Source organism: Calliphora vicina, chromosome 2 (genome assembly GCF_958450345.1).
Source record: "Calliphora vicina chromosome 2, idCalVici1.1, whole genome shotgun sequence".
In the NCBI taxonomy this organism is placed as follows: domain Eukaryota; kingdom Metazoa; phylum Arthropoda; class Insecta; order Diptera; family Calliphoridae; genus Calliphora; species Calliphora vicina.
In genome coordinates, this window is record NC_088781.1 from 5,951,650 (window position 1) to 5,972,865 (window position 21,216).

Genomic DNA, 21,216 nt, shown 5'->3' on the forward strand with positions numbered 1-21,216 from the left:
TTAATTTAAAATTATTCGATTAACCGAATAATTTCTATTTTCATTTTAAATTGAAAATACAACAACGAATTTTGTGTACAAAAACATAAAAAACAGCAAATAAGGTATTTGAGATAATTTTTTTAAACATATCGCCTATTTGCTGCAACAACGTCATAACTTAAAATCCGTGTTTTATGAACTGTTCTATAATCTTTCATATAGTTTCATCAGTTTTCAAAAAAGTCAATTATTTTTTGTGTGAGAGTGTTTTTTTGTTGTAAACATCAAAATTAAAATTCATGTTTTCTCGTATATTTGATAAGTAAAAATTTGGGTTTAATACTGATTAGAAAGATATTAACATCTACTATTTATATTTCTGAAATCGCATGATTTGTATAATTTAAACGATTTTTTTCTTTACATTTAATAAAACTTTTCTTGGAAAAAACTCTCTCGCTGATTGTATATGTTGGAGAAATCAAAAGCATGATAAGGAATATTCATTTTTGAATTGTTTTAGATTTTGATCAATTTAATAGTTTCGTTTAGTTATGATAAAAGACTCATTTCAAAAAAAGTTTCGTCCATACATGTAAATACAAACAAAGTTTCAAATACATGTAAATTAAATATGTCAGTTGTTATACATACTCACTAATCATGTTTATTGGATGTTCAAAAATATCTAATTTTAATTTGAAATTTGTCTTTGAATTGAAATGGAAAAATAAATACAAAAAAAATGTTTAAAGTGCAAAAAAAAGGAATTTCGGTTAATCGACACAAATTAATCGGTTTATTTGTTATTTGAAAATCGGCAATTTCAAATTATTCGAACAGTTAACCGTCCAAAATTAATCGGTTAACCGATTAACGGTTAATCGATTGAATACCCTAGTAAATATACATGATAATACCGCAGCCAGTTGGATGCACGTTTTATGCCAGTAATTTCCGCCTGAAAAGCTGTGCAGATGTTAGGTAGCCTGAAGAAGGATTTTATTCCTTAGTTCTCGATAAAGAAACCTCCACCGACCATTTTAGTCCTTGTGGAGGCATCAGTAGCATTATGACATAATGAGCAGCCATATATCCTTATTCGGAATTGCAATTCCATTGCGATACAGTAATCAACATTGCCATGGATGTTCCCATAGTAGCCCAGTATCCTAGAGTGCCCAAGGTACTTATCAGACCACGAGCAGCCTGCATTCAGTCTCACAGCAGAGTTGAGAGCTATTTGTATCACTATCAAGTCAAGTCAAACGTGTTTTAGAAGAAGTATACCTTACTGCGTCGGTTATCAGTATGGCAATAGTCCTTAGAACCCGTTCAACGGCATTCCGGTGAGAAGCATTCTCCAAGACATGCCACCACACCAATACTCCATAGAACAAAATGGGTTTAACAATTACTTTAAAGATTCAATTGATACCTTTTGGCCTAATACCCCAGTTAGTACCAATTGCCTTCTTGCAAGAGTAGATGGCCTATGTGGAGTTGTTAATCCTATTCTTAATATTTAAGTTCCACGATAATATTTTATCTAGAATAATGCCAAAGTACTTTGCATTATCCATGATCTCAAGACTGATTCCATTCAGTCTAGAGGGTCTAAAGTTATCGATTTTGTACCTCCTTTGAAGTTCCATCTTCAAAAATATGAGATTGCTATGCATTATTGTCTCTAATTGAAAACAATTGGCAATTGAGTATGTTTAAAACTCAAAAAATCAGTTTTTAGGGTAAAACCTTTAAAAATGCTCTATTTCCTCCAACATGTGTCAATCACAGATACATTTTGTATACATTTCATACATTCCAGTTCTTAACTTTTCACTTTAAAACTGTCTGAAAACAACACTTTTTGCATTGCTTCCATACAGCAACACATTAAATAAACAAGAATTGATATTTTATTGAAATCTTTCATCTTGAGATGAAAATGATGCTGAAGAACGAATGACTGGAATGAATGAATGAATGATGATGAGAAACGTGCAAATGCATAAACAATACAACAACGATGACACCATACGAATGCAAGAAGCTAGAAGCACTTGTCCTACACTGCAAAGCAACGCAAAATTTACAAAAAAACTGCAATGTTTATGTAAAATAACATTTAATGTAAACAGCAACTTAAGTGTTAAAGAAAAACAACAAGTAAAAACTTTATATAAAAGAAAAACTTAAGAAAACAACAACATTTTTGACACATGAAAGAGAAAGAAGCTTAAGCAAAGAAACTGACAAACAATAAGGGGGAGTGTATTAAAAAAACAGCAAACTTTAAATACACTTTATAACATTTAAAAAACACTAAGTAAATGGACACATTTGAAAGGAACAAAAAAAAATCTCACAGCTAAATGCTTTATAAGAACAATACAGAGAAGCAGTGAAAATAGCAAAGCATACAATCTAAAAAGCACAACACAATGACAGCAAGTACTAGCACAGCAAATAGAAAAAAAAACGCTTAACATAAAAATCAAAATTTTTCTACTTTTTTATATGAAACAGATAACAATTGATGAATCTGGGAAAAAAAACTAAGAAAAAGAACAAGAAATATAGAAATCCTTTTTATAGTTATGTGTAGGTGTTTATATATGATATCATTCATTTCTTAGCTTTTCCTTTCCTTTTATTTTTTGGTGTTAACCTCTCGAGAGTTTCTTAACAAACTTGATGAATTTTGGGAATTGTGCGAACATTGATATCTTTACTATCAACCAGAAATAAAGAAAGAAACTTTAACTAAATTTGCATTTTGATAAATTGACATACTCCAAGGATAATATAAAATGTATAGTGGTTTATGTGGTTTGTGGCAGTTATTTTTTTCTATTTCGTTCTCAGACAAATCAAAAATCAATTAAAAAGCAAATGAAGAAAACTTTTTGTTGAAGAAAAGTTTGTAAGATATGTTTAATTCTTAGTAAAAATCCATGATACATCATAGATTTAATAAAAAAGGCGAAATCAGAGGTTTTCTGAGTTTAAAAAAACTGGACCTATTTTGAACCCAAATTGTGTAAAGGATTAATTTGTGTCCCAAGATTTCTTGAGATTATTATTTTCTTATTGAATCAAAAAGTTCACAGGATGGAGTTTTACGAGAGTGGGTCAATAAGTCAGCGACTTTTTGAATTTCCCGGCTGAAAGGGCAACACTACTCCTGTCAATTGACTCCTGTCGAAATTTAAACAAGCTGCGTCATTTAGTTTGTTTTTGACAGCCATTGATATTGGGCTACCTTGTGACATCTGGAGAAATTGAAAAAAGTGAGTTTCGTCTGTTCATTAAGCATTATTTTTTGCGGAAAACAACCATAACTCAAACCAATAATAAGCTAGATAAATACTATGGGAACTCTGCACCATCAATTTCAATAGTAAAAAAGTGGTTTACTGAATTTCATTGTGGCCATACAAGCAAGGAAGATGCCGATTGTTCTGGACATCCAGTTGAGTTCTCTACACCTGAAACAATTAAAAAAAATCACGATATGGTGTTGGCCGATCGGAGATTGAAAGTGCAAGAGATTGTGGAAGTCATAAGCATCTCATCAAATGGCTCAGTGGTTTCAATTTTCAATGATCACTTGGGTATGAGAAAACTTTCCGCCAGATGGCTGCCGTGATTGCATATAATAAGTTACATATAAGGGTAGACACTTGTGCAGTTTCAATGGAAAAAATCAAATAGAATTAGGCTACAAAATGCTCCCTTTTCCGCCGTATTTACCGGCTTTAGCCATGATTGACTTGTTTTCTTGTGTCCAAACCCGAAGAAATGTCTCAGCGGAAAGGAATTTGACACCAACCATGAAACCATCTCACAAAAAATACCTATTTTCATGACCTCGACAAATCTTATTTTTTTGACAAAGTCCATAGAGCTGAAAGGTGACTATGTTGAAAAACAAAATAATTTTTTATCCAATAACCTGTGTTTCATTCAAACGACCGTATATCTCATAGTATATCGGGCAATTGACCTCCTCATCTTTGCTAAAGTCACTCTTTTGTCGAAATTTCCCTGGCTAATTTGCATGGATGCGCTGAATTTCCTTCTTCAATGTACAGATGGTTGTGGGATTATTGCCAAAGACCATTGACTTCACTTATAGCCATGTAAATAAATGCAAATGTGATAAATCACACGATCTAGGGTCCCATTTCTGATCACCGAAACGAGAGAGTTCAAAACAAGAAAATGTCCTATTAAGTCATTGAATAGTTTCAAGGGCTGTATGACATATTCCAGCTTCCTGTTAAAACCACATGTCGTCCACATTAATAACATAAAATTTATGCAGAAAGAACTCTGTTATCATGTAGTGATATCGAGCACCAGTAACAATCATTGCCAGACCAATCTCATTTTTGGTCCAATAACACGTTGGGCATGTAATTGTTTTCCAACCATCACATGTGCGTTCTCTGAACCCCAAATGCGGAAATTTTGACGATTAGCACAGCTTTCAGGTTGAAAATGTACATTTAGATTTGGATGATTTTGCTCGAAAAATCAGCATTCTCTTGCTGATGTTCAATAATCCATTCAACAAACTCTATTCGCTGTCAATTGTTCTTATAGTTCTGGTGTCAATTCAACTTTGTAGATCTTCAGTGAGTATTGCTTCACAAGCACAACGCTGAATTGGGTTCCTGGACTTTCACCAACACTTCCACGCACAGCTTCGATATTGACATTTGATCGCTTATATCGTCCCCTCAATAAAACAATAGTGGAGAATTATTTTTCAAAATTTGGTGAAATTCTACTTCCACAAGTGGGTCAATCAATTGAAATATTACTTTTGTTCCAGATGTCTATTAATACAAAAATTTTAAACTCAATTATTTCGAAATGGCAAAAAAAAAGTTATACACTATTGTTTTATTAAGAGGACGATATTTTGTACCAAATTCTCGAACTGTGGCCGCCAAACTTTAAAATTAGATATTTAATTTCATTTCATAAATCTCTAACAATTACCCATAAACACATTTATTAATCTTCTCATATTTATGTGAAAAATTTACATAAAATAAATTGACTCGAAAGGAAATAAAATATATTTGTTAGAAAAAAAACATCATTAACGCCCTAAATTTGTGAACAATTAATCACTCTACAAAAACGAAATAAAACTTAAAAAAAGTTAAGTTGTTGGAAAACAAAATAAAAAAAAGTAATTAAAATTTTCACACATTTAGAAAAGTTCCTAGAATCATGAAACAAATACAAAAATATAAAAAAACCCACGGGTCAAAGAGGCGACAACACAACAAAATTAAAAATCAATTAGTTTTATGTTTTATTTTAAAAAATTTAAAGTTTTCGAAAAACTACTATTCAAACAAACTACAAGATCATTAACATGAATACTCCCATAGAGGATGAAGAATTTTATGATTTTATATATGTAAGAATCTATAATATTGTGAAAATTTCTAGTTTAAACATATTTTCCAAGAGGCGTGTGGCAAAATGTCAAAATTATTAATGTTTGTGAGATGCGAGAGATAAAAATATGTATCATTTTACCAGCTATGTAGAAAATTTAAATAAAAATTTCAAAAATCTTTAGTTTTCTAAAATTACGATCAATCTGTCATTAGCTTTGACATAAATCATTTGACAGCACCGCATAAAAGAACTCAAATATTAATGAGTACCGCAATACTTATGAATGAAAAGAGAGGGAGAGGGTGTTTTGAAGATAGAATAGCATGTGTTTTCTTAATAAACCACATGTAAAATCTTAAATCATACATAAAAGTAACAAAAAAATTTGCTACAGCATAAGTGAGGAATGAATGAATGAGTGTTAGTGAAAAATGAATTATTTTAAAGGCTCCCTATATTTGTTTACTATAGGGCTTATCACTTAACACTTGACTATTTACTATAGCCAAGGAACGGAAAAAAAACAAAATAAATTGTGGGCGCCACTCTTCATTTTATATTAATTTTTCTTAAAATTCAAATCTGATTTTCATTTTAAATATCCAATGCCTTTGAATTTTTAGCAATTTTAATAATTCTTCCTCCCCCTCCTGTTTACGAGCATAAGTCGCTCTGCTCGCTGCCTTCATTTAGACAGTCTGTTGTAAATGTTGAAAAAGAAAAAAATATTGAAATGAAATGTTTCATTAACATTTCCTTGGCTGTGGTAATCACGTGTTGTTGTCATTGTTTCGTGTTTTTCTGACAGCTAAAATGTTAAGCAAATACTTAAACGTACATAGACATAGACTTATTTATTTATACTTTTGCCAACTTACTCTCACTCACTAACATTTAAATTTATTTGATTTATTTTAATTTCAAATTAATAATGAAAATTATTTCAACAATTTTAATTAACATTATTTCATTTGTTTTTCTCCACTCTATTTGTAATCACTTTGAAAGAAGGCCAATAGGAAATTTATAGAAAATCGTAAAGGCAAAAATCAAGTTATTGTAATTTTCACCACTCTCTTGTCGAGGTAGGAAAAGAGAGCGACTAGCTCGACATACATATGCAATATATGAAAGGTATTACAAATACCTTTCTAATGACGTAAATAACGTCATAGGAATTCGGACCGATAATCGAGAAATATATTTTTTTATACAAAACTGTTTTTCTAAAAATTATTGTTCGCCAACAATATTTTCCAAAAAAAAAATTTTCACAAAAATTTTTTTTTTATTATTTTTTTTTCGACAAAAAATAGTTTTCAACATTTTCCTTCTACTAATGGTACCTTTTGTATATAAGTTTGTCATTCCATTTGTAATTTCTTCATTTGTGACCCCTACATTCTACAAGGAGGTCATTCAACGATGCACCAAAGAAATTCACTAACAAGCTTTTGGACAAAATAATGACTATGTGTCAGCAAAGCTGTTGATGCCATTCGCCGGATTTGCTATTCCATACATAAGTCTATCAAAAGAAAAAACTGTGTTTTCTACTAAATTCAAATCTTGTAAATTTTGGGAGACACTTTACTAATTTATATACATAAATTCCTGAAAAGGCATCCACAAAGCTTAACTTTAAATAAATATTTTTTTCTTCCAATCAAAAATAACTTTTCATTTTTTAATACATGAAAATAGAAGATCTATTTATATTTTTTAAAAATGTTGAGACAATTTTCTTTCACCCGGATGAGTCAATCATAAGCCAGAAACCATTATTTTTATTTTGGAATAAAAAGCGCTACTCGAACAGAGCCGAAAACAAGAAATCGTGTTCCATAAATAGAGGGAATGTTTGTTCCATCGTGAAGTTTCGTGAATTTTATTTTTAAAACAAACTTGTTGTTTGACCATCCTCTACATTTTTATACCCTTCGCCATGAGTGGCAAGGGTATATATAAGTTTGTCATTCCATTTGTAATCTACATATTTCATTTGCGACCTCACAAGTATGTACATATAGATAGCGAAGTCGATATAGCCATGTCCGTCTGTATGTTGAAATCAACTTTCCGTTGCCCTGGGACAACCTCGATTTTTGCCCTATTTATACCCTACACCACCATAGTGGGGAGGGTATTATGCGTTTGTGCAGATGTTTTTAACGCCCAAAAATATTAGTATACCGATCGACTTAGAATCACTTTTTGAGTCGATTAAACGATGTCCGTCCGTCCGTCTGGCTGGTCGGCTGGATGTCCATGTAAACATTGTGCGCAGAGTACACGTCGCAATTTTGAAGATATTTCAATCAAATTTGGTTACATATTGAAACTGGCTGAAATCGGTTCATTATATCACCTAGCCCCCATACAAATGTCTTTCCGAAATTGGACTTTATCGGTCATAAATGTTTAATTTATATATGTATCTCCACAAATTGCGCTCCTAATAAGTTTTATATATTATGGCCTATTGGGATTTCTGGATTCTAGGATTCTGTAACTGAATGAATAAAATAAAAAAAAAATCGCTTAAAAATGTTGGTATACACAAAAAATTCAACATAGTTAACTTTAATATAGACATAAATCACACGACCTAATTTCATGGTGATCGGTCCATAATTAGTCATAGCTCCCATATAAGGCCCACTTCCAAAAATCACTCAAAAATATATATTATTGAAATTTTAAAAGAAAAATGTTTTTGCTCTTTTACTTAGTGTAGGGAATTATATGGTCGGGCTTGACCGACCATACTTTCTTACTTGTTTTTATATATATCTGGATTACTATGTCATTAATGTAGACAATATGGATATCTAATGATAGATATTTCAAAGTCCATTGCAACGATGTATGTATATAAGGTTATAGTAAGTTGGACCTACAATTGTTCAAAATCGTGAAAAATATTTTTAACCCGATTTATTTTTCACCATATTTTTTTTTTGTTACAAATTATTTTTAAAAAAAATTTTTTTAAAAAAATAAAAAAAAAATTAAAAAACTTTTTTAAAATTTTTTTAAAAACAATTAAAAAAAAATTATTTTGTTTTATTTAAAAAAAAAATATTTTTAAGTATAATTTGGTGAAGGGTATATAAGATTCGGCACAGCTGAATATATCTCTCTTACTGGTTTATTAGTCAATAGAGTAAATTCTATTTTAATCACAATGGGTCTAATTTTTCATGATACATAAGTTTACTCAAACATATATTTATTCCTATTAACAACAAATTTTTAGAATTTTAGTAGGTGCAATTGAAAAATTTAAAACATAAATAGAAAACGGTATTTTATGCATTCCAAAGTTTTCTATCAATATACATCTTCCGAAGTCACGAGATCTGCCATAAATTATTCCGTTCATCAGAAAAGTTGGGTCCCTCATATACTTGCTTTAGTTTCTTTTAAAGTTATGATTTCCTACAGGGTAATTTTAGTTAAACACACATCAAACTATGATTTATTCATGTTATTGCAGTTTGTTGTGCGAGTGTTAATTGAAATTCCATAAACATTAAATCGGTGCTCAGTCAGAAATAATGTTAATGATTGTAATAATAAACATAACTTTATAATTATTGCACAAATACTCTTTATTACACAAATACATACAGCAAATACACAAAACAAATTTTCTATAAGGATAATGATTATAAAATTCCTTCTACTTTTATGCAAATGCTTGTACCTAAAATTACAACTATTGATAGACAGCAACAGCTACTCACACCTACTCTCACATATACAAAATCACTCATACATACATAATTTAACAAACACATACATACGAATATATAAAATTACAAAAGAATCATTGTTCCAGACAAAACAATGCCAAAATGTCTGTCAATTTAGCGGGTTATTTTTTGTTGTTGTGAACATTTTTTACGTTTCACAACAGGAAATTTTGTACCATGAACCAACCAAACGGAATAGAGTACGAGTGTGATATTTTGTCATTCCATTTTTTTTTTGGCAGCAGCCATTGTTTGTGTACCGGTGTTGTAATTAAATTAATTTTTGTTCATACTACTTGTTGAGACATTTTGAAATAATTTTAAATGTTGACAGGTTTTAAAATAAATTTTTTATGTTGAAAAATAAATTGATCAGAAAGTAAACGATTTTTTCAATTTAAACATGTTTGCAACAAATAATTATTTTGTAAGTTAAGGTTTTTTTTAATAGATAATTATTATTTTTTTTTTCATTCACAAATGTCTAATTACATTACAAAATTAGAAATAAATGCTTAAATATGATGTATCATTTCATCATTTTCAAATTTCTATAAACATTACATTACCAAAGAAAGAAGAGTTTGTCAACTTTTGTTTTGGTTAAACATTTCCCATCAAAACATTAAATTTGTTGTTTGCGAAGAATTATCAAATGTTTTGGTTTTAATGTTTTTGTTATTGTACACAAAACACCCACGTGTTACGAGACACACTCGCAATAAAAACAAAAACAACACACGAACACACAGATATGTAAACAAACCATTACAACAAGACTACTGCAAACAAAAATGTGAAATTACGATAAACTCGTTTAAAGAGAGAGACAATTTATACAACAAGAGCGTAACTAACAAAAATATACTCAAAAGCATTGCCATACACAAATAAAAATGTTGCTGAAACATGTTGCTGTGATGAATATTAAAATTGGGGGGCTACGATATGAACATAACACAAGTTCGTTTGATTGTGGAGATGTGAAAGAAAAGAAAACACAAACAACAACTTCATCGCTTTCGTGTACGAGTTCGTTCGTATTAATGCAGTGGCAGAACACTGCCCCCAAATGGAAAATGTTCAGTAATAAATGAAACGTTGACGGAAGCGGAACTCGAATAACGGGAATAAACGAACGTGTATTGAGTTTTTCTTCATAAAATCTCAAACAAATAAATAAAGTAAAAAGAAGGGTGTTTTTTTTTGGTGGCTTATAACAAAATATAGAAAACATAAATGTTTTAATAATAATGTAAAATAAAAAATCTAAATAAATTGTGTAACAAATTTCTATAAAAGTGTTTTAGTTAAAATAATAAAAAGTTAATTTATAAAAATTACATAAAAAAATATGTTTTAAAGTAACAAAAATTTTAAAATAAATATTATTAATAATGCAAATGAGTGTCAGTTCATAAATTTAATGCAGCATTTAGTGAAATTTTATAAAAATCGTTTTAAATAACCTCAACTTTATTGTCAGTGTCAACAGTTTTGTTTCACGCAAACAAATTTAAACAACTGGATAATTTAAAGGATTTCAATCGCCCAAAATGGATAAAAGGTGGGAGTTAATACAATAATAATTTATCATTGAGTTATTGGTTTAAATGTTAAATATTTAAGGGGTTTAAATGCAAATATTGGAAGAAAATATATTTTTTGTTGAATTTTCAAATTGAGGTATTTTTATAACTTCAGTAGATGCAATTGCACATTTTGACGATCCGTGGAAGTTGTTATTAACAGCTTCAATGTAAATAATAAATTTTTTAGATATCACGTTTTTCATACAAATGCGAGATTATTATGTTTTTTTTTACAAAAAATAAAAACATAAACGACAGTATTTTGCTTCAGTTGGGAAGATCCTGACTTTAATTTACCATAACTCAGCCATTTCCAACCGATTTTTACAAATCTTTTTCTGTTTAATGGGTTTCACTTTATCCAATTAAGATTAAAATAAAAAAAAATTAAAAATAGTTGCCACAAACATATACTTAATTACTACAATCATATATATATTTATGATTGCTACAATCATGTGAATGCTGAATTAAACATATTATGGTTACCGCATATACATAATTACAGTGACCATAATCTTCTTTAAAAACCTGAAAATGTCGACATGGTTACAGTAATCATGTACAAGTACATTTTTTTTTAGCGTGTGGCCCTTAATAAACGAAAGTTGGATTTTGGCCATTATCATTAGTAAAAAATCATCGGTTGGGGTTAAGACGTGCCGTGCCGTGCCGCAAGACCTCTGAAGTTTTGAGATGCATTTACAAGGGGAAAAGATGCATTTTTTTCAGTTTTTGTAAACATTTTGCCATTAAAAAATTATTTTTGCAATTTAATTTAAAAGAATAGAAATGTGTACGTAATTATCGTTCTAATGAGACATAAAAAACACAAATTGGTCAAAAAATTTTGAAGTTATTAAAAAGTCGCCAGGCCATTAACGTATCTCAGGCAACTAGAACAAGAAATGTAGGAACAAAATTAACATATTTTGATAAATATTAAAATAAAAGCTCATTTTTACTTAAAATATATCCATATTTACTTGTATATGAGTTTTGTCTTCGTAGGATACCGTTAACATATTCACAGGTATTACCAAAAAAAAAACAATTTTTTCAAAACTCCATTTTTAAAAATTTTGTTAAACAAATTTCAGAATTTTTTGATCATCTCATTGGGATTTATTGAGTATATAATGGGGAATAAAAATGTGAAAGAATTATGAGAATATCTCTTATAGTTTTTCCGTACCTTCGATTTAAATTTTGAAATTTTCGAGAAAAACCATAGTTTGGCGAATGAGCTCTATTTCCTTAGTGTTATGAATTTTAAGTAAAACCTATTCGGAATATTATAGTCAAACTTTCGTTTATTAAGGGCCAACCTAGTGTACATTCTAGATTTTTGGAATTGAAAATCAGCAAACTCGGTCCATAAACGGCTGACTACCTCGATGTTAGGAAATATTTTTAAACATATCTTGGATGCTAAAAATGATATTTTCTAGGTCTTTCCAGCGTGATTGGTTCTTTTTTCGCCAAACCAAAAATGTTTCTTTATTAAACTATGCAAACATAAATAGTATGTATATAAGAATTTATTTTTGGCAATAGAAGGGATTCTACTTTATGTATTTCAAAGTTTCAATTTGATATTTGAATTTTGGAAATAAATTTTAATTAATCGATCAGTTTTTTGATATACAAGAAATTAGTTGTGCTAGGGATATCACCTTTGTTGAATATCTACTGACAAAGTAGTAACTTGATAAAGGTTTACTAGAGATTTAGCTAAGACACAATAAGCAAATTAGCGAAGACACAATACAGAAGCCAAGACTGATTTTGTATTTTTGCTTAAATTCGTATGCAATTCCATTGAATTATATTTCTATTAAATGTTATATCAATAGAATTTGTAGTAAAGAGATATTTCTATATTCAAAATCCTCTTTGATTTTCACGAAAATTACTTTTTGATGTTAAAATTATCAGTATAATAGCCCTCATGTATGGTGTGAATTTCATACAAACATATTTTTTTGCGATTTTATTTGCCTTTTTATTAGTTCTCTATATTACACAATTATTTTTTCTGAATGGAAAACCCCTCTATATCCTTTCAAATAATTACACTGTACAACACCAACAAAAATTACAAGGTCCGCCCAATAAATTTTGATATAGGAGATAAAAAAAGACACGTATATCGGCGTTTTGAAAGTTTACATCTGAATTTCATTTAAGGGGGGTTAAAGTGTTCAGAAAATGTATGTAAAATGTAACGAAGAACATTTTTGTAGAATATATTAACCCTCTAAATCCTCAAGGCATGGGTCTTTTTTGTCCTTCTTTTAAAAAAGTGCAACAAACTCCATTAAAACAGGGATTTATGGGGTTAAAATGTTTCGGAAAAATATTATCCGTGAAATTTTACTATAAGTCGCTGAATACATCAAAACGGAAAATTCAACCAGAAAGTAAGAAATAAGACACAACAAAAGAGAGCTTAGGGTTAATTTCGCATTTATTAAGAATTCTATTTTTTGCATGCTGAACATGAATTTGACGATTCTGAATTGAATTACCATGAAAATATTTTACCTTTTTGTGGCATAAAAATAAATGGTTAAAGTTGGAATTTGCTTAAAAAAAATGTCTACTTTTAAAGTGTCGTCATCATGATTGTGGCTACCAAAACCACAACCATTATTTATCAAATGTTCTATCCAATTTTTCTGCGTAAAATAATAAAGTTTTTGAACAGAAGTTCCTATTATTTAAATTATGATTTATTTAATAATTATGTACAATGATGACAAACTTATTTTTCTTCCATTAGACCAGGATGAGTAAAGAATGATCCTTCTATGTCTAATTTGAGATCTCTATTATATCTTCCAAATGGTAGCATAAAATATAAATTAAATTTTGATAGAGATCACATTGATCTACCAGTTTGTATTCAACCTTATGCAGGTCATATTGAACCAATACCTCTAAATTCTGGTCCACTTTCAATTCAGCCAAATAAGTGGAAGAAAAAAGCAAAAACAAATAATTTTTTCTATAACTTTTTATTTAAGATTGTTTATTGTTGATTTTTTATTTTATATTTGGGGGATTCAAACGGTCTGCTATTAGGTCGTATTGTCATAATGTCGTAAAATATTTTTTTAGTTTAAACAAATTCTTGTTGTGCTGCAAACAATAAAGTGTTATTTTATGACAAACCAATAAACATAGTTCAAAAAGTCTTATTAGTTTATAACTTTTTGTTTAAAACCCAACAAAAATTTGTTTAAACTAAAAAAATATTTTAGGACATTATGACAATACGACCTAATAGGAGACCGTTTGAATCCCCCAATTGTATTAATATCGTAAATAAATCATGTTAAAAACCAACAGATTGCAAAAATGAAATCAAAATAATTTATTTTTATTAAAATGCAAAACCCTCTACCTGATCATTTCCATACATAAATAATGAATAGTTTTGAACAGCATAATCCTCTAAATATCATAAAGTGCCCAATAAATTATTTCAGTTTTGTAAACTAATTTTTTTGACTTTTTCAGAAATTTGAGCACCTGGAAAATGATTTTTTTGATTTTGTCATAGTGGAAATTTTGTTTGCTCATGCCAAAAGCTATCGAAAAATCGATGGCACAATAATGACAAGTTTTTGTTCATACTAATCGGCCCACCCTAATCTACATATTTTAAATTAATTAAAACTATGTATTTAAATTTGTTTAGTTAAATTGAAGAAGCTTACAAAACAAGATTTGAAATTCAATACACCCTTATAATAAGAATTTCTATTTCAATTTACTTAAATTTCTTAAAATTTAAATAAACTAGTTTTACTTTCAAACTTTACAAACAGGAAAGTGAAACTAAACAATTATTTTAAGCCTTTTTTAACAAAATAAATCTTTTAACTTAAATTCCTGGAAAATCTCCTAAGGGGATGGATGGGCAAGTTGCAATTAAATGGAAGTTGGGGGCTGAAACTGAAAAACAGATTTTATTAAACAACATGCTGAGGCACAGCAGCAGTAGCAACAAAAAGTACATAATAAAATGTAGAGTAAAAAGCTGTTAAAAATAATTAATTTTGTCACTGTTCAGTTGTTGTTGTTGTAGTTGTCGTTAGTAACATTTAAATCATACGCCTGCCTCCTCAGCAGACTTTGCCTGCCAGTAATTCAGTCAGTCAGTCAACTGACTTCTTTTTTGTTAAAAAAAAGCAACAAAACGAGTACTTGTACTCGTATGTACTTGTGGAAGGGTATAAATAATCAACAGTGGTTGTAAAGCAAAAACAAAACAACAGAAAATTCTTCAACACCCACTTTTGACACCCGTTCATATTGTTGTAAACGACAGCAACACAAAAACAAATAACCAGAAAGTAAATAAAAATACAACAAGTATTTTTGTTGGCTTTCATAACAACAAACAGAACTGGTTGAAAAAAAGAAGTCCTTTATGCAGGAGAGTATGAGCAAGTATTACAATGTACGAAAGTGTGCATGTGAAAGTACATATCATGGATAGATTGACAACAGCAGGATCACACAGGGAACAAGTAGTAACACACCCTTTGTTAAACCAACTCCAAGGAAGAGTTGTAGCATTAATATGTTTGTATATGTATCATATAAAATGCTAAGTAAACTGGTATTTTTGTATTATTATTTGCTGCTTTTATTATTATACTTTTTCTTTTTCTTTTTCAATTTCCTTTTTTTTTCTTTGCTAAACTTATTTGAAGCTTAACACACATCATAAAACAGGCACAGACATGTTTGATATGATATCACATATGTATATGTCCTTTATGTTATTATTTGTAACTTTTCTAGGTTTCTATTTTTTTACAATTTATATACTGACTGATAGACTGGGTGCAGCAAGCAGCTTTTCTCTTTCTCATCTCGATTATTAGTTGGAGTCATCATTATCAGTAGACTAACTAGTTGCAATAAAAATATAGATAAATTTCAATGTGACTTTTCTAACTTGTTTGTTGATGTCCTTATTGCTGTTATTATTTGTTAGTTGCTGTTGTCTGTTATTTCTTTTATGTCTTTATGACTTTATTACTATTATGTATTTTGTTAGGTTAGTTTTCTATAGTTTTTAATTGAATGTCGATTGTTTTGTATTGTGTTTAGTCTATTCTATGGCGTTCATTTTCAATATATCGTCACCTAAAATGCAAAATGATGTAACAACAAAAATACTTGAAAACTAATAAAAAATCCTAATTTCATTCTGTTTAAAGATTAAATAGGAGAAATTATGTTTATATCAGAGATAGCCCATATTTTTAAAATTGTTTGAAATTTTAATACCTCATTTTGCATTTTAGGTAACGATATGTAAGTCCATTCCTTTAATTTGTTTTTTTGCCCACCTCTTTAAAACATTTTTTAATAATGTTGCGTCCTTTTTCATTTTAGGTGACGATATGTAGGTCCTTTCATTTAATTTGTATCCTTTGAATTGCAATTTGTTTTTTTTTTTTTGGCAAAATGTTATTATGCCAATTAGTTTGCCATTCATTTCGATTATGCCAATATAAATATTTAGAGATTTTTATATTTTTTTATATTTTGTGGTTTTGCGGTTCAGGTTGGTTTCAAAAATTTAAATATAATTTTAAGGCAATTTTTGTTAAAAAAATTTATACTAATAAATAACTAAACCAAAACTATAAAATCAAAAATACAAAGAATTTTGAACATAAGTTGATAAATTTATTTAGGTATAAGCAGAACAACTATTCACCTAGTTACAATTCTAACACAATCTACTCTCATTTCAACATTGATGCCTCTTGTTTAACAACAACATTTTTGATCATTAAATCCATAGACACATTACAACTACACTTTTCAGAAAATGTTAAAAAGTGTGTAAATAAAATTTAATTTGTTCAAGGTTATCTCAAATTTTGCTGATTATTATACACTTCGGGTTTGTTCTTTGAACCTAAGCACTAGGGTATTCAATCGATTAACCGTTAATCGGTTAACCGATTAATTTTGAACGGTTAACTGTTCGAATAATTTAAAATTGCCGATTATCAAATAACAAATAAACCGATTAATTTGTGTCGATTAACCGATTAACATATTTAACATATTTTTTTGTATTTATTTTTCCATTTCAATTCAAATACAAATTTCAAATTAAAATTATATATTTTTTCGAACATCCAATGAAAATGTTTAGTGAGAATAACAACTGACATATTTTGTTTGCATTTACATGTACAGAACTTAACGAAACTATCAAAAGTATTCAATATCTAAAACAATACAAAAAGGACACCAATGGTATAACGAAAGATTTGATATGCTTAGAAAAAACTAAAAAAAAACTGAGATATTGGATATTCTTTATCATGCTTTCGATTTCTCCAACATCTACAATCAGCGAGAGAGTTTTTTCAAGTCAAGTTTTATTAAATCTAAAGAACAAAATCGTTTAAAAGGAAAAAATTAAATTAAAAGATTATTTCAGAAGATCTCACTAAAATCCTAAAAAAACTCAAATGTATATACAAAAAGGATCTCAAATACCATATTTGCTATTATTTTTTGGTTGAATTGTTATGTTTTGTTTGTTTTTTATGTTTTTGTACACAAAATTCGTGGTTGTATTTTCAATTTAAAATTAAAATAGACATTATTAGGTTAATCGAATGATTTTAAATTTACCGATTATTAACCGAATAAATCTAAACCCCGATTAATTATTTGTTCGGTTAACCGATAAAACCAGAACCCCGATTAATTGAATACCCTAGTAAGCACGTATTTCTCACCAAATCGGACAGCCTGTTTTATTAAAGCTAATATATATTTAGCCTATTCGATACGTTAAATTACAAAAGAAAATTATATTTTGATTTTATTAAACGATTTTTTTAAATTTCCTATAGAAAGTTTTTGAACATTTAAAACGCTGTCCTTAAAAATTGTAAAGTGCCTATATTCAGCTTCGCCCCAAAAGATAGAAAAACTAATTTTTAGAGAAAAAAATATAATTTTAAGATTTCTAAACCAACATGATTTTTGTACTTAAGTATACAACTACAAATTAGCGTTCATGTCATAAGAAACAAATTTTGAGAAATATTTTCAGTACAATTCTCCAAAGCATATTATTTTCCTCATATACATCGCTGGAAACGAATTTTAATACCTTTCATTTGAAACACATATTATCTATGGAAATACCTATAGTTTAAGAATTGAGATATTCGTAGTTTTTTACATATATCTCATCGATTTATGAAGTGATTTAGCTGATTTTCAATTCCAAAATAGATTTTACGTTTTTACCTTTTAAAAACGTTGGTTTATTTCCTTTAAATAAATCGGATTGCTTTAACTGCTAATAAAAGCGTTCAATTGTTTAAAAAATTTAACAACTCTTTATTTATATAAATTCTCACTCTCTCACTGGCAATACAGTTGATGTTAAGTCTAACAGCGCCCACAATACACTAACGCTCTGCAACTTGCTGTTACTATTTATATACACAGTGCCATTTACAAGTAGTTTCATGAATTACCTACCGTACAAAACTAGAATGCTCTATTTCTAAAGCTTTTAGCTGCTTTAATGTTAATGTTAGCAGCTTTAACGGTTAATGTTCTTATAGTTATAAACAATGTTAATAACAGCATGTTATGAACATGATAACTAGAAGTTTCTAGCACTGGAAATATTTATAAACATGACGCATATTGCAAACAGCCGTTACTTTTACATTTTCGTGATGGTCAGGTGAACTTTACTTAATCAATTTATACATATGTCTGCCAGAATTTTGTAGAAATTATAGGCCTTATTCACAAACAGTTTTTAAATTTATTTATTACCGGTTTATAAAACAAATTTTGTATGGAAATTTTGGTTTTATAACCTGTGCCAAATCTTATACACCTATCACTTTAAAATAAATTTATTTTAAATATTTTTAGATTAACAAAATTATTTTTTTTTATTTTTCATTTAAATTTATTTTTAAATATTTAATTTTTTTTAAATGTATTAGTGAAAAAAATTGTATGAGAAAAACATTTCCTTTGGTGAAAAAAAAAATCTGGTTAAAAAAATGTTTCCCGATTTTGACCTATTATAGTTCAGACTTACTATAGTAAGTTATAAAGGTCTTTGAAATATCTCTCATTAGGTATCTACATATATTGTCTATATTAATGGTTAAGTAATCCAGATAAAGATCAAAAATTGAGGTTGTCCTGGTTTTTTCCTTATATATCAGCCCGATTTTTCCTATTTTAAATATCAACCGAACCGGGTCTATATATTGATGTATGAATCATATACCTATGTAAGTTAATTGGAGGCTACGTAAAGTTGATTTCAACATACAGATGGACATTTCTATATCAACTCCGCTATCTATAACGATCCAGAATATATTTATATACTTTGTGGGTTCTCAAATGAAAAAACCTTTTCAAATAAACATTTTTGTTCATTGAACTTAGTGTAATAAAATATTACTGAAAAAATCTTGAGAAGTTTACTCCATTTTTGTCCTTAACATCCTTCCCATTATTCACAAATGGACATTTTTTGAATATTTATTGTTTTATGTCCAACTCTAGATATCATTAGTCAAATCTCATCCTCTCATTAATTAGGTCCTTCTGTAATTAAAGAATTAGTTTAAAGAAAAGTTTTGCTCATAAATCAATCTGTTATAAACCGATTGTGATGATTTTCAATAGCCAAATTCTCGATAGAGTAACCGGTATATTGTAATTATTATACATATCCCTATGATTTTTGGGGCTTCGGAATTTTGATTTCTACATACAGACATTGCAATAATTACTTATAGCTATGCAGAATATGTATTTAAAGAGGACGAAATATTGCAAAAATTACAAACGGATTGACAAACTTATACTTCTATCATTACCAGTTGTGGTGAAGGGTACAAAAATTTTATACAAATTTTTCAAAAAGTTTCAAAGTACATATGTATATTTTCAAACCAAATTAATCAGTCAAAATAAAGCCTACATCAATTCTGACCTACGCCTGCAAATATTTTAGCCTATGTCAACCATTTATATGAAAAAACAAATTTAAACAAACTGACTAACGCCTAAAAGAAACCCACAAATGAAAGAATAATAAATAAATGTAAACATATTTCTAGGCAAAATAACGGCTACAGGAGCCAGCAAAAATGTGCGTAGAACTTCCGTCAATAAACGGAAGTACTACTTTGAATACCAGCAGAAATAAATAAAGGGCGAATGAACAAATAAACAAGTGAATAAAAGAAGTAAAGGAAAGAGTGTAGGCAACCTTTAAGGTTAAAGACTCCCACTTTTACTCTCTAAGTTTATTAAATATGTATTTATGTATAAATGTTTGTATCTATGTATGTATGTGATGAGAGTGTATTTGCTTAGAAATTTACTTAAATACAATTTCAATTAGAGAGGGCTCTTTGTTTTCTGCGTGTTTCTATGGGTTGTTGTGTGTGGAAATTGGTTTTGCATGGTAGACGCAATTAAATCAAAATATTTTTGCCGTCAAGTTCATTGAAATTTGGTTTTTCATTTTCAACGCAACGAAAAACAACAAAAAAGGTATAATTTAGCAAGAACATACAAAAAATAACAATACAATTTAAGTTATTTTACTTGGTTTGTATAAATAAGGGAAATGTACTATTAAGTTGAAAAGGAAATTGGGTCAAAACAAAATCCTTAAGGATTTCTAATACCAACCATGCAAAAATAATAATAAAAACACAAAGAAATGTTAAACGGAAACCAAAATTAAAAAGACTTTATTTGCTACTCTACTTACTGGAGCTACTTGGAATTTGTTTATTTTGTCATGACGACAATTTTATGGTCGATAAGGATATTCGAAATGAAAATAACAGTAACCACAGAGAAAAATAATAATAAATGTGGTTTTAATTAAAAGTGGCATCTGTTTATTTATAAATTATTTTTGTTTTTTGGAGCAAAAAAAAAATTTACCAAAAAAAATATAAAAATTGTGGGCAAAAAAGTGTTAATTTCATTAACAAATATTTTCCAAAAAAAAATAACAAACAAACAATGAAATTATTTTTACACAATTGTACATAAACACATTTAAGTATGTAAAATTTTGTTGTAGTGTTAAAAGTGGCCAGTCTGCTTGATTAATAATTCAACAATATTTAAGTGCTTTTCATTTTATTTTCAACAACCCTTGACAAAAACCACGAAATGCACTTGTTTTTTACGCACACTTCCCCACAAACAAACAATTATTCATTCATTCACTCACTCATTCTTGCTTCAATGTTTAACTTGTGATGTGTTGATGTTGCTGCTGCTGCTGCTGCTGCTGCTGCTACAGAAACAAATTGTGCTTTCAACATAACTCAGCATGCAACAAATTTTGCATAAATACAAGTAAATGTATATAAAAAACACACACACTC

General features: G+C 28.8%; 1 protein-coding gene across 2 annotated transcripts in view; it reads left to right on the top strand.

Moving 5' to 3' along the window:
• The window catches only part of LOC135950270 (kinesin-like protein CG14535), a 134,291-nt gene that overhangs the window by 64,645 nt on the left and 48,430 nt on the right, over positions 1-21,216 (top strand). Inside the window, exon 1 of one of the 2 annotated variants that reach the window (XM_065499812.1) lies at positions 10,543-10,734. The exons of the other annotated variant lie outside the window; for it this stretch is intronic. Within the exon in view, the coding sequence (XP_065355884.1) occupies positions 10,724-10,734 (11 nt within the window). The 5' untranslated portion in view covers positions 10,543-10,723. Of the gene's footprint in view, positions 1-10,542; positions 10,735-21,216 lie in introns of those variants that run through there. 2 annotated transcript variants of the gene reach the window in all.